Source organism: Procambarus clarkii, chromosome 56 (assembly GCF_040958095.1).
Source record: "Procambarus clarkii isolate CNS0578487 chromosome 56, FALCON_Pclarkii_2.0, whole genome shotgun sequence".
In the NCBI taxonomy this organism is placed as follows: domain Eukaryota; kingdom Metazoa; phylum Arthropoda; class Malacostraca; order Decapoda; family Cambaridae; genus Procambarus; species Procambarus clarkii.
In genome coordinates, this window is record NC_091205.1 from 13852295 (window position 1) to 13868266 (window position 15972).

At 43.4% G+C, this 15972-nt stretch overlaps 1 protein-coding gene across 1 annotated transcript in view; it reads left to right on the forward strand.

The window, feature by feature from the left end:
* Positions 1-3930: 3930 nt before the first annotated feature.
* LOC138349771 (uncharacterized) overlaps positions 3931-15972 on the forward strand; it is a gene marked incomplete at its 5' end in the record, with an annotated part of 134748 nt that continues 122706 nt past the window's right edge. The window contains 1 exon segment of the mRNA XM_069305728.1: positions 3931-4696. Coding sequence (XP_069161829.1) covers positions 3931-4696 — 766 coding nt within the window.

Genomic DNA, 15972 nt, shown 5'->3' on the forward strand with positions numbered 1-15972 from the left:
TGGAAAACACCACCATGGATGCCATCTATGTTCATCTATGCTACTTGTATCAGATGAATCATAACTGAACGCAGAAAACACTTCATCTATGTATCATCTATAAAAATTTGGAGATGGCATAGGTGGGCAAGGGTGGCACTCAGAGCTACAACTGGATGCGCTCGATGTATCGTCTGATGTATCATCCACTTGCGATGTATCGCAAGTGCTGTATCACTTGCATCCAACCTGTGTGTTAGGTCCTTATTGCGCCTAGCTTCTTCAATATCATGACCCTTATGTTCTTCAAACAGTAAAGTCTGAATTTCACCGACAGTGAACAATCTTTCAACACCGCATCGGACAGGTGTTTGGGAGCCAGAGGCGCGTGTGCCACCCATGGTTGCTCACTCAGTACTAACCCAACCAGTTGCCCTAAGACATTCTGGGAATTTTTTCAAAGTCGAACCATCTTTTTTGAACCGTTGAAATAAAGCCATCTTTATTGTATTAGGTGGCTGCCTCTCACTGGAGGTCCCAAGAGTCCATTTCGTACACAACCTACTTCGCACTCGTTTTGAATGGGTGCGAAATATTCAAAAGGTGTTTTCTCAGTTGGCGTGGTTTCCAACTGACTGAGTTTTCTCGGTTGGCACAGCACAGTAGTTAATGACTCAAGGGCCTGGTGTGTTTTGATAGGTGAGGAGCCACTTGATAGTGGCTAGCAACAGGGAGTCACCAAGGAACCGTCAGGAAAATACATTTTATTACATTCAATGTAAAATTTTCATCTTCAATCTCCCACTCTTAATTTCTTTCTCTAAGGTCTTCAGGTATTTCCATGGCTCTCACAGGAGTTATCAAATGTTTCACCACCTTCATATACACTATTTTATTTATTATACACTAGCAGAGACTATCCTAATTACAGAGGACCACTTGGCTTGCGAACTTAAATTATCCGAAAGTTCCAGTTTCCCGATTAGGATTGGGGAGCAGGATTTCCCGAGCAGGATTTCCTCGGAAAATGTGCCTTGGAAGGCAAGGGTTACCTCGGAACGCGAGTTTGTTGATACGCATTCAGGCCGACCTAGCGCGTGGTGGTACGGCAATCGTCGCCCCTCCGCCCCTCAGTTTACCAGTGTCTCGCGCCCAGTGACTATCCCACATCAATTCTTCACCCGGATTTTCATTGTTTTGTTGGATTTTTGGTCATTTGACTATAAAAGTTGTTATTATATATCTCACCATGGGTCCCAAGAAAGTCAGTGGTAAGGATCAAGGCAAGAAAGCCCACGTGAGGATGACAATAGAGGAGAAACAAGAGATCATTCGGAAGCATGAGAATGGTACACGTGTTGTTGAACTTTGTAGGCAGTACAACAAAGCCACATCAAAAATATGCACTATACTTAAGAAGAAAAATGTGATTATGAGTGCTAAAGTGGCAAAAGGAGTAAGAACAATGACGAAACAAAGACTACAAATACTTGAAGAAGTGGAAAAGTTGTTATTAATTTGGATACACGACAAGGAATTAAGGGGTGATAGTGTTTCGGAGGCCATCATCTGTAAGAAAGCCAGGGTATTGCACGAAGACCTTGTAAAGAAAACCCCTGCAACGAGTGATGCAGATACGAAAGAGTTTTAAGGCAAGCAGGGGCTGGTTTGAAAAATTTAGAAAAAGAAGTGATATCCATAGTGTTGCGAGGCATGGGGAGGCAGCCAGTTCAGACAAACCAGCCGCTGAATGATTTATTAACGAATATAAAGAGTTTGCAGAGGCTGAGGGATACCTACCGCAACAAGTGTTTAATTGTGACGAAACAGGACTGTTTTGGAAAAGAATGCCTAAGAGGACATACATTACCAAGGAGGAAAAATCCTTGCCCGGACACAAGCCTATGAAAGATAGGTTTACGCTTGTGCTGTGTTCAAATGCGAGTGGCGATTTGAAAATTAAACCCTTGCTAGTGTATCATTCTGAAAACCCAAGGGTTTTCAAACAGTATAAAGTGCAGAAAACTCAAATGTGTGTGATGTGGAAGTCTAATAAAAAAGCATGGGTGACTAGGCTTATTTTTTTGGAGTGGGTGAATGAAGTGCTGTGCCCTGCCATAGAAAAATATCTGCAGGAGAAACATTTGCCACTCAAGGCCCTGCTTCTCCTCGACAATGCTCCTGCTCATCCTCCAGGCTTGAAAGATGATTTGTTGCCCAGATACAATAAATTCCTCAGTTAAATTCCTTCCTCCTAACACCACTCCTCTAATTCAGCCTATGGACCAGAAAATCATAGCAAATTTTAAGAAACTTTATGAAAGGGCACTTCTCCGGAAATGTTTTGAAGTGACTGAAGCCACAAACCTCACTCTCAAGGAGTTCTGGAAACACCATTTTAACATTTGTAGTGCTTTAAAACTCGTTGACAAAGCCTGGCAAGAAGTGACTCAAAGAACCCTGATCTCTGGCTGGAGAAAATTGTGGCTTGAATGTGTGACAGAACTAGACTTTGAGGGGTTTGAGCCTGTAAATGATGCTCCTATTGTTGAGGAAATTGTTACTCTGGGCCGGCAAATGGGCTTGGAATTGGATGGTGATGATGTGGAGGAGTTGGTGGAAGAACACAACGAAGAACTGACCACCGACGAACTCCAAGCCCTTCAACAGGAACAGCAAGACAACGCAGCTGATGATTCTCCAGTGGAGGAGGATGAGGCAGTAGCGAATGTCCTTTCTGGAGAAATTAAGAAGGTGTGTCTGATGTGGGAAGAGATTCAAACTTTTATTGAAAAGACTCTCCCAGAGAAAGCTGTAGTAGGCCATTGCCTTAATCTTTTCAATGACAATGTGATGCCTTACTACAGAGACAGCTTGCGAAGAAGGGAAAAGCAAGCTTCCATGGACAGATTTGTTGTGAGAAAATCGAGCAGTGAGCCACAACCAGGACCTAGTGGTATTCAGACAAAACGTGCCAGGGAGTGCACACCAGAAAGGTCCTCACTGCCTGATGTGATAATGGAAGGGGACTCCCCTTCCAAACAGTAACTCCTCTCCTCCTTCCCCTCCTCACCATCTTCCATAGGCCTACAGCATTCAACAACTAGGGTAAGTAATAACTTGAACATAGTTTTGTAGGTTTATTTAGATGAATTAGGTATAAAAATTTAGTTTGATGTGGGGTTTTTGGGGTAGTCAGGAACGGATTAATTCATTTCCCAGTATTTCTTATGGGGAAATTAGCTTCGGAATACTAGTTTTCGGAATACGAGCTGTCTCCAGGAACGGATTAAACTCTTAAACCGAGGTACCACCGTACTTGTTTCATGAATACTCTACTGTATTAGATGGAGATTCTCCAGGTTATATCTGGCTGGCAATCAACTAAGCTAGCCACCTGGGGGGAGGGAGGGAGACCAGCAGCAGTGAGGGTGTACTCACCTAGTTGTGCTTGCGGGGGTTGAGCTCTGGCTCTTTGGTCCCACCTCTCCTGAGGGAGAAGTGGATCAGAACTTCTCTTATTGGTGAGTGCAGACAAAATACTGGCACATTTATGCTATATACCTGTCGATTTTTTCCCCTTAGATTTAAGAAAACAAAACTAATTTTTTCTCTTCATTTTCCTCCATTTCTTGTTTACGAACTGACACGATCACCGACGGGTCTCGTCCCCAAGGGGTTCGTAAACCAACTGGTCCTCTGAACTTTGCTTTATTTTATCATTCTACTGTTTTTATGTTGAACAACCCACTTTTTATCTTGCACCTTTGATCTCCAGTATTACCATGAGTATCTGAATATATCACATAAAAATATGTCTACCTTGTTTGGGGCAATTAATTATACAACCATGGCACAATAATCTAACATGGTTTCTAAATTGTTATGCTTTTACAAGTGCTAAAGATCCACAATCTTCAGACCTGAGTCATGATTATTTATTTTCTTCAGATAAGTTGTGACCTGACTACTAGAAGAAAAGGATTCATGGGAGAGTATTTCATTAGACCACCTGTTGCTATATCTTTAGAATTTTCTGTACCTATTGATATTAGTCATATCATATTGGGAACTAGACTAGAGCACATGCATAGCACTGGCTTTGCTGTTTTCACCAACCATGATGACTTAACTGAATGTCGGCAAAAAACAAAACAATGTGGTGGATACTCGCTATCAAGAAGCTTTGAATCATGCTCCCCTTTATCATTCAGTGCACCAGGACCATCATCGGCCTGCTCCACAAGTTTCTATTCCCACAACAATTCACCTTTTCAGAATAAGGAAGAAAAAACTGATGTTGCTCATTGTTTAGGCAAGTTTTTTACACAGGGTGAAGATCTTATTTACTTAAAAAGCCATCATTACAGACATTTGATGAACATCCCTATGCCAGTAATGGGTGATATAAACCAAAAATCTAAAGTTTATAATGGTGCCCTCAGACATCCTAACAGACAAGCTCTCTCATGTGTAAAGAAGTTGATAATAAAAATCCTAAAGACACTTGAGAAAGGCCCACCAGTTTTATTTTCAATTGAAGTTTGGGGACAACCTGGCTTATGTATAGGCAAACAGGAAAGGCGGCAACTGTTTAAAAAATGGGCAAGTCAAGTAAAAGTTGAAGATTCTGCGCCATCTGTTCCACGCATATACAATTCTGACCCAGAGAAAACCCAAAAAGAAGTTCCAAATAACAAAACTTCAAATATACAAGGTACTGTATGACTATTTTATGTCTGATCATGACAATATTTTTTTTATTTCATATTCCATGCCCATTTACAGTGATGTGTAACTAACCATAAAGTCTTTTAACCACTGGGCTGCTCGGCTACCAAATACGGCACCCCCCAGTGCGCAGGAAATATATTTTCTGGAAAAAATTTCTTGTTTTTTGAAAGTGTCAAAAACCCTTCCCTGAGTATAGATATGTTAACAAAAAAGTCGAAATTGTACTTACTTTGGCTGCTATGGGGTCCGTAAATTCTTGCGTGACATCATCTATCCCCGGTCGCCCATGGTGTACGCTCCCGGGACCAATAGGGCTCCTGGCTCAAGATGCATGAGTTACCGTGAATAGATTTTTGTTCATTTTTTGCGCACAGTTCCAAATACATTTTATTTGTTTTTTTTGCCAATCCTATGTATAATGAACACATACACTATATTATGGCAGTAGAACATCTGTACTGTCCGAAGACACTGTGTTACGTGCATGACACGTGGGTACACATATCCTGCACATATTTCCAATGTATCATGCTAATTTATTTATATTTACAATCTACACACTATACAGTATCACACACACTATACAGTATCACACACTATACAGTATCACACACTATACAGTATTACACACTATATACATTCACCATCAACACACTCAGAATTCCAAGAGTGTGAGCTACTCCACCCAGCCAGCCCTCCTTCACTCCTCCAACACCTAGCTTACTCGCCAACATTCCTCCTCCCACCATACTGTTATTGTTTTTATTACACTATTTACACACGTTATGTATACGTATCTACGTGTTTTATTCACCATAATTATGCAACTAAGCTGGTATTGTGTCCAAACAGCATAGTGGCCACCATACACTGATACACGACATGAGAAATCACACAGCAGCCAGCAGACGACGCTATGAGTTTGACGCCACCACCCTCACCAAAATGGCTCCTCCCAACATACTCCTGTTGCTGTTATTACACTATATACGCACATGTTATATACCCATGTACATATGTGTTTACCATAGCAAACCATTAGGCTAGTATGGTGTGCAAAACAAGAGTGGCTGCCCCCACACAGTGATGCTACCTCGATCTTCTCCCTCCTCCCACAATACTACGCACATAGGTACATGGGTATATACAATGTGTGTATATACCCATGTACATGTGTGTTCACCATAGCGAACCACTAAGCTAGTATGGTGAGCAAAACAAGAGTGGCTGCCACACACAGTGATGCTATCTGGATTCCCTCCCTCCCTCCCACACCAAACCACCTCTTCCCACAATACTACGCACAGCATTAATTATCACCTCAATCCTGGTCACTAAATCCCGTAAATGAATAATTGACCACAAATTTATTTTGTAAAGTAACATAAGAAGTCGTTTGAAGATTCCTAGATGGACGAAATAATGCTGTGGTGCTGCGGCTTGCATTGTGAACATAGTGAACAGCATTGATTCACTGATATTTGAACATTGTACACAGTCATTATCACATTGTTTGCTATTTTCCACCTGAACTTGCCTAGTCTCAGGTGGAAAATAGCAAACAATAATATTATACCAGGAAATCTATCAGGACCTAACCAACCACAGATTAGAGAACTACTTAGATTCTGTGACAAATTTTCACTCAATCAGCAGATATCGGAGCCAACGAGAAATGGAAATATTCTAGATCTGGTCTTTACGAACAATGAAGACATTATCAGAGACATTACGATATCAGATACCACATACTCAGATCACAAACTCATTGAAGTGCAAACTACCATCAATACTCAGAATAGACCTAAAACGTTGATAAAGCGAGAGGGGCTATTCAGTAAATTCAATTTTAATAATAAAAGGATAGACTGGGAGATAATAAACAGGGAACTTACAAACATTCCATGGGGAACTGTTCTAAATAATACAAGTCCTACAGAAGGAATAGAAAAACTGACTTCAGAAGCGTATCAAGTCTGTCTGAAACATGTTCCTTTGAGGAAAGCCAGAAAGAGATCTAACATAGAAAGAGAACGCAGACGACACTATAAACGCAGGAAAAAAATAACGGAACTGCTTATGCAGACACGAATTTCCCGTCAAAGAAGGAATAATTTAAATAGGGAGATTGAAGAAATCGAGCGGAAATTGAAACACTCATATGAAACTGAAGAAAGGCAGTTAGAACAGAAAGCAATTCAGGAAATAAAGAAAAATCCAAAATATTTCTTCTCATATGCGAAATCAAAAGCAAAAACCACTGCCAGTATTGGACCTATTCGTACAAGTGAAGGTTCATACACGGAGGATGACAAAGAAATTAGTGAAATCCTAAAAAAGCAGTATGAGGACATGTTTAGCACTCCAATAAACAACATGAAGGTGGAAGATCCAGACAATTTCTTTATGCGGGATATTCAAACCCCTGTAAATATAACTGATATAAACACGAGCGCACTAAATTTTGAAAAAGAAATTGAAAACATGTCCATGCACTCGGCTCCAGGTCCAGACTCATGGAATTCAATATTTATAAAGAAATGCAAAGTGCCGGTAGCACAGGCACTCAGTATAGTGTGGAGGAAGAGCTTGGACACGGGGGAGATACCAGATGCACTTAAAGTAGCAGACATAGCCCCTCTACACAAGGGAGGGAGCAAAGCATTGGCCAAAAATTATAGACCAGTTGCACTAACATCGCACATCATAAAAGTATTTGAGAGAGTGATTAGGAGTCAGGTCACCAATTTCATGGAGACCAATGACCTTCACAACCCAGGCCAACATGGATTTCGAGCGGGAAGATCGTGCCTCTCACAGTTACTTGAGCACTACGACAAAGTCACTGAGGCATTAGAAGAGAAACAGAATGCTGATGTGATATACATGGACTTCGCAAAGGCTTTCGATAAATGTGACCATGGCGTGATAGCACACAAAATGAAGTCAATGGGAATAACCGGTAAAGTAGGACGCTGGATACTCAGTTTTCTGTCAAACAGGACTCGGCGAGTAACTGTCAACCATATAAAATCTAGTCCAAGTGCAGTGAAAAGCTCTATACCTCAGGGTACAGTCCTTGCACCGCTGCTTTTCCTTATTCTCATATCAGATATAGACAAAAATACAAGTCACAGCTTCGTATCATCCTTTGCAGATGACACAAAAATCAGTATGAAAATTACCTCGGCTGAGGACATTGAAAAACTTCAAGCTGATATTAATAAAGTTTTCGACTGGGCATCAGAAAATAACATGATGTTTAACAGTGATAAATTCCAGGTACTCAGGTACGGTAAAAATGAGGACCTTAAACATAATACAGAGTACAAAACACAATCAAATGTACCCATAGTAGGAAAACAGCATGTAAAGGATTTGGGAATAATGATGTCTGACGACCTAACGTTTAAGGAGCATAACCAAGCAAATATTGCGACAGCCAGAAAAATGATAGGATGGATTACGAGAACTTTCAAATCCAGGGATCCCATCACAATGGTTGTACTCTTCAAGTCACTTGTGTTGTCCCGTCTTGAGTACTGCTCAGTACTCACTTCCCCCTTCAGAGCAGGAGAGATTGCTGAAATAGAGGGAATACAGAGAACATATACGGCACGCATAGATGCAATAAAGCACCTAAATTATTGGGATCGTCTCAAAGCCCTCCAAATGTACTCACTAGAAAGAAGACGAGAGAGATATCAAATAATATACACCTGGAAGATACTGGAGGGCCAAGTACCAAATCTACACAGTAAAATAACAACGTACTGGAGTGAACGACATGGAAGAAAATGTAGAATAGAACCAATGAAGAGCAGAGGTGCCATAGGCACAATCAGAGAACACTGTATAAACATCAGAGGTCCGCGGTTGTTCAACGTCCTCCCAGCAAGCATAAGAAATATTGCCGGAACAACCGTGGACATTTTCAAGAGGAAACTAGATTTATTCCTCCAAGGAGTGCCGGACCAACCGGGCTGTGGTGGGTATGTGGGCCTGCGGGCCGCTCCAAGCAACAGCCTGGTGGACCAAACTCTCATAAGTCGAGCCTGGCCTCGGGCCGGGCTTGGGGAGTAGAAGAACTCCCAGAACCCCATCAACCAGGTATCAACCAGGTATCATTCAGGCTCTTCTGTAATACTATTATGGCTAAGTAATGCCAGTTATATACAGTGGTACCTCAGAATACGAGCATCCCTGTTTACAAGTTTTTTGGATTACAAACAGGATTTGCTCAGAAAATTTGAATCGGAATATGAGCGTTGCCTTGGAATGCGAGGGGTGTTGATAAGCATACGGGCCGACCTAGCATGTGGTGGCACGGCGATCGCCCCTAAGTTTACCAGTGCCTCACGTCCAGTGTCTATCCCGCCTGAATTCTTCACCAGGATTTACATTGCTTTGCTGGATATTTGGCCATTTGAAGAGAAGATATTTGGCGAAAGAGAAGACAACCTATGTAGGATATTTGGCGAAAGAGAAGACAACCTATAAAGAGCAAGAAAAAAGTGCATAGAAACACCAGGAACGTCATACTGTCGCCGAGACGAAGCTTGCAGGTGGGACACCATCAACAAAGCCACCTGATCACCACAGAGATGGTGATACCCGCATCAAAATACCAGACGCGAAGAGCCTAGGAGAAGGCCGAACCAGTCACGTACAGGACCGGTCCGACCTGCCGAAAGAGGCAGAGCTGCGGAAAAACGCCCCGGGTTCGGACACCTATCAAGCAGCGTCTGAAAATAAAGCTGGGCCGGCCACCAAGGAACCATAAGGACTACTCTCTTTGGAATGGGCTCCAACCGAGCCAGAACCCAAAGCAACAGCTGGACCAGGAGAAGAGGAACAGGTACCCCCACCTCGACCAGCCCTGTCGTAAGGCATCCTCCGTGAATGCCATGCAGGTGGGTAAGAGCACCACATAGAATGGGCGACGCCTAGACCACGCCAACTCGAAGACATCCATGGCCAGGAGTCCATATGTCCGGCAGAGCCAACGAAACGAGTCGGCGACGACTGGCCAATCCGCGAACACAGGAATGAACCGAGACAGGCTGTCCACTAGGACGTAGGACACACCCCGGACATGAACCTCACGGCTAGTCAAACCCCGAGAATCCAGCAAACGAGCCACTCAAAGGGACCAACCCCAAATGGTCAAACACCTAAGAGAAACCCTGTGATTCTGGCAAAGAACTGCCAGAGAACAGTTCGAATGGAGCTGAATGGTAGAGCACACAGTGACCCGAACCCTCCGAAGCGCAAACTAGACAGCCACGAACTCCCGAACCGTGCTGTGAGCCTGACGGACGGGCAGACCCCACCATCCCCGGCTAACCTGGTGCGCACTGGTCACTATATAAAATCTAGTCCAAGTGCAGTTAAAAGCTCTGTACCTCAGGGTACAGTCCTTGCACCGCTGCTTTTCCTTATTCTCATATCAGATATAGACAAAAATACAAGTCACAGCTTCGTATCATCCTTGGCAGATGACACAAAAATCAGTATGAAAATTACCTCGGCTGAAGACATTGAAAAACTTCAAGCTGATATTAATAAAGTTTTCGACTGGGCATCAGAAAATAACATGATGTTTAACAGTGATAAATTCCAGGTACGGTAAAAATGAGGACCTTAAACATAATACAGAGTACAAAACACAATCAAATGTACCCATAGTAAGAAAACAGCATGTAAAGGATTTGGGAATAATAATGTCTGACGACCTAACGTTTAAGGAGCATAACCAAGCAAATATTGCGACAGCCAGAAAAATGATAGGATGGATTACGAGAACTTTCAAATCCAGGGATCCCATCACAATGGTTGTACTCTTCAAGTCACTTGTGTTGTCCCGTCTTGAGTACTGCTCAGTACTCACTTCCCCCTTCAGAGCAGGAGAGATTGCTGAAATAGAGGGAATACAGAGAACATATACAGCATGCATAGATGCAATAAAGCACCTAAATTATTGGGATCGTCTCATAGCCCTCCAAATGTACTCACTAGAAAGAAGACGAGAGAGATATCAAATAATATACACCTGAAAGATACTGGAGGGCCAAGTACCAAATCTACACAGTAAAATAACAACGTACTGGAGTTAACGATATGGAAGAAAATGCAGAATAGAACCAGTGAAGAGCAGAGGTGTCATAGGCACAATCAGAGAACACTTTATAAACATCAGAGGTCCGCGGTTGTTCAACGTCCTCCCAGCAAGCATAAGAAATATTGCTGGAACAACCGTGGACATCTTCAAGAGGAAACTAGATTTATTCCTCCAAGGAGTGCCGGACCAACCGGGCTGTGGTGGGTATGTGGGCCTGCGGGCTGCTCCAAGCAACAGCCTAGTGGACCAAACTCTCAAACTTGGAGGCCCCGGGGCAGAGCCGGCCTCCAAGCCCTCCGCCCTTAAAGAAAAGGAAGAGTCTATTGGAAAGGCAGCAAGAAAGGGCCGCTGGTAGGACCCAGAAGCCTTGGCAGGAGGAACAGGCTCGAAAACCTCCGTCCCCAACCCGAACGGGGCAGCCCCCGAAACCGCCAGTCTCTGCCCCAACTAAACCCCGCCCCCGAAACCCGCAGATGGTCCAGAGCCGGGAACAGGGAGGAAAAAGGGGGAAACAGCACCTAAGTAAAACGTGGCGGCCCCGGGGCATCCAAGTGGGAAACCAACCTAGCGTGTGTTGCAGCAACCTAACCTAGCTTGCAACACGGATGCCGCATGTACTCTGAACAGTAATAACATCAGGAGAATACTGGAGAACAAGCAGAGAATATATCTTGCAAGACTCCGGGTCAAGGTGTCAGTGACCCAACAGGCAACATGACTGAGGTAAAAGTGGCGACTGTCACCCAGAGACAAGGGCACAGCAACCAACAATCCCTTACAAGACAGGTTTGGAACCCGGAAGACACATTCAATAGTCCACCGAGCCCCAACAGGGGTTTCCAGGGCCCGTAGGGTAACAACTATGGGAAGCCCGGGCAAGGTGTTGCTAACCGGTTAAGAAACCCAAAAATAACAAGAGGGTAGAGGACAACACTGAAAACCCCTGCGATATGTACAATCACGGGGACCTAGCAGAAGGCCACCAAACACTACCAGTGGAACTATAGCCACACTAGGCAGACCCCCACCAGGCAAATGAAAATAAAAACAAAAGAAAAACCCCGCAAAAGTACACCGTCTCCAGAGGCAACAGGAACCGGTCGCTGCTTAGGTGGCAGGTCGCGTAACACCTTGACGCCCTAACCAGCACAATACCAGTCCCTACCCAGAGCCAAACAAGGGCCCCAAGCCCCAGTTGGCCCCAAGAGTGAGGCAAATGCCGAGCAGCAAGAACTTCTACGGGAATGGTTCCCGAACGCCCCAGGGAAGATAACCCTGTCACATAGGGGCAGTACTCACAGAACACATGCAACATGGGGTTGCATGTGTTCCATGCAACCCCGGTACTGATGAGGAACACATGGCCACCGCACAACACAACACACTGCAGTGAACGCCACACAAGGCAAACACCGCTTAGGAAACTGAGGCCAGAGAAGCGTCTATCCCGGTTGACATTAGCTTACGAACTGATGCTAGGCAGCCGGCGCAGTGAGGTCCAGGGCTCCCCCCTCTCCCTCTCGGGGCGGGGAGGGCTGCGCAGACAATCGGCGCAGCAGTAAAGTGTGATGTTTGCTTGTTTGCTTGTTTCCTTTGGATTGTAGGGAGTTTCTACCTCTCTGTTCGTTTTTTTGTTTTAGTTTCTTACCATGTGGGGTTTGTTTTGTTATGCCTACCTTTCTGGGTGCCTAACCCTGGTTGATGGCAGATAAGGAAAACTCCAACCATAAGGAGGTTTTCCAGGGCCATACAGGGATTGCTTACACAAGTTAAGTCGTGTAACCCTTTGCACAATAATGGATTTGCAGTGACTGCAATTGCATGCAGAATCCCTAATTTGCATATGGTAATAGTTCAGCAAAATATCACCTATGATTTTTTTTTATTATTTTTTCTGTGATCAAGGAACTCATTTCAACAATCTAAGAAGAAAAAAGTGATTTTTTTTTTTTTTTACGCACAGCGGTGTTGTTGGCTTTTAACCTTTGTGCTGCTCTGGGTCTTAATGCCTTCAACACCGCCAGGCGCAAACAAAAAAAAATCACAAAATTGTTTTTGCCTTATAAAAGTGTTCATTTCTTGGGGGAGCCCCTACAGTTCCACAGAGCTATCCAGGCTGATATGTATATTATTAGACTTTAGCATCAATGTGGATGGAGTTCTGGGCCTACTGAGGATCACGAGCCAGAACCTGGCCCCCCCTCAGAAAGCCACGAGGAGCAATGGCCTGTAGAAGTGCACATGTGTTTGGGGCATTCTGTGTCTGCAATCGACTGGGGCCAGGCACCCAGAATGGTAAGCGCCTCAAAACAAACCCCTATTCTGGTTAAAACGTCTAGAGAAGACTAACGAGTGGACAGAACTCCCCAAATGAAAGATGAGCAAACGAGCATGACGGCACACGTGCCGCATGTCTGCACAGCACCCCCCCTTCTCAGGAGAGGAAAGGGGGAGCCCCAGACCCATCGCGCTGGTGATCCACTCTTCAGTTCTCGGCTGATCGTGTGGTTCCAGCTCCAAATTCTATGTTGTGCTGTGCCTTATGTCCCGTACTGCTCTTATGATGGTGTGGGAGCTGGGAGTAACATTCACAGGTATTGTACTCGGGCTGCATGTGCTTAGGGTTCCTTTCAATGAATGCCTTGTAAGTACTGCCCTTGGGACTTGGGGTTATCTGATGTTAGGCGTGGGGAACAAAACATACAGATACTTATATATAACCTGTGTATATAGTATAATAACAACAAAACTATTTGTTTATTGGTTTATGAACATAATAATTGAATCACTAATATGCACACCAAAATTATGAGTATAGCGATCGTTCACACATTTTATTGTATAAGTATATCACACTACACACTATTGAATAATATTACTGCAAAAAGCTAAGAAAAAATCAGAGACATTGAAATAATTAGGTATTAATATCTTTGTGGTAACTCCCGGCTGACAGCTCTGGCGAAGGTGACCCACCTCCGACGCTTACTCTGCTAACGCGTCTTTTTTTGTAAGACTTCCCACCCTATTGCGGCCAAAATATGCCACCTACAATTTTTTTATTATTTTTCTCGTGATCAGGGAACACAAATTAATTTTTTTATAAGATTTATTTCTTTTTCACCAGTCTCTGTGGTGTAGTGGTAAGACACTCGCCTGGCGTTCTGCGAGCGCTTTGTCATAGGTTCGTATCCTGGCCGGGGAGGATTTACTGGGCGCTAATCCTTAACTGTAGCCTCTGTTTAACTCAACAGTAAAATGGGTACTTGGTTGTAACAATGATTCTTCGCAGCAGGGATCATGTTCCAGGGACCTGCCCGAAACGCTACACGTATTAGTGGCTGTACAAGAATGTAACACTTCTTGTATATATCTCAAAAAACAAAAAATTATTTCTTGTGCCTGGGCATGTTACAGGCTATAATTGCAGGAGCAGCTTAAGTATTCGCAAAATTTTTTTGATCTTTGTATAATGATAAATTCCTTTTCCTGAACACGTACATTAAAAAAAAAATATTTTGTCTTATGAAAGTGTTCATTTGTGTTCCCTGATCACGAGAAAAATAATAAAAAAATTGTAGGTGGCATATTCTCGCCGACTCGCTTCATGCAGGTCTGCGTTCAATCCCCGACCGTCCAAGTGGTTGGACACCATTCCTTCCCTCCCCGTCCCATCCCAAATCCTTATCTTGATCCCTTCCCAATGCTATATAGTCGTCATGGCTTGGCGCTTTCCCGACAATTCCCTTCCCTTCTCTTACCTCGTCTGTGGGGACGTGGCGAAGGGGGCGTGTGACGTCATCACTGGCTGTGCACCTGTGCGTGAAGCTCCCAGAGGCAGTCGCACGGGCCATTCAAGCACCGTGATTTACCATAAATATATTTTCAATTATTTGCCATATTTGTTCTGTGTTCTTATTTGTTTTTTGATCGTGTATGATGCACATTTGTGTCCTTTACAATATTTCTACAGTAGAACGGTCATAATGTTCCATGGAACTGTGATACATGTGTCAGATATATGTCCACAATAAATGTTTATTGTTGCAATATTACTTGTTCAAAATTTACTAAAATTACAATTTATACAATTTCACAGACTATTTATACAGTCACACACTGTATTACACACTCAGTACTTTGAAAGTGAGTGATAATCAACCAAAGCAGTCTATGGTACACAGCGCAACTTCGCTCTCGATGCACCAAGTACAAACAGATTTTCGCTTCCTGTTTTTTTGTTCTTTGTGTTTGCAAATAACGCACTCAAGTACACCCTTGGCTTCATTATCTGTAGATGGTATGTAGCCAAGTTTGTGAAGTGGAAGGTAATCATGAAAAAATTATAGGAAAAGATCAATTTGTAAGGTAGTCTTGAAAAGATTGCTCTGTAAGGTATTCTGAAAGAGATTCAGGTACACAAAGAAATCACAATTGTGTGATGCATCAAATGAATAAATCCACAAGGGCCGTCACGAGGATTCGAACCTGCGTCTGAGAGCATCCCAGACGCTGCCTTAATCGACTGAGCTACGACATGGTCAAACAGTTGAAACCGAAGTTCTACTGAACTTACTGGATCCTGCAGCCTCTCCGAGACACAAACCAGGGTTTTACACAACTCCCCCATGCACTCAAGCTATGTCGATAGGTCGTTCTCCCTCTTCGCCCTTACTTCATTGCACAAAGAAACCACAATTGCGTGATGCATCAAATGAATGAATCCACATGGGCCGTGATGAGGATTCGAACCTATGTCTGAGAGCATCCCAGATGCTGCCTTAATCGACTGAGCTACGACATGGTCAATCAGTTGAAACCGAAGTTCTACTGAACTTCGGTTTCTTCGGAACTTATATATAAATATGTATATATTTTGTTCACCACAACTGTACAGCTAAGCTGATATAGTTAGTTCAGGCACTAAGAGTCGTCGCTATACACAGATGGCGGCTGGCGGCTCCCTCACTCTTTCAAGGTCACACGCACTAAACTTTCTCCCCCAACAATACCTTTTGCAGTGTTATTACCCTATATACACATATTATATATAAATATCTACATGTTTTATGCACCGTAACTGTACACCTAAGCTTGTAGTGCGCCCAAAGAGCATAGTGGCCACCCTCTAAACAGCT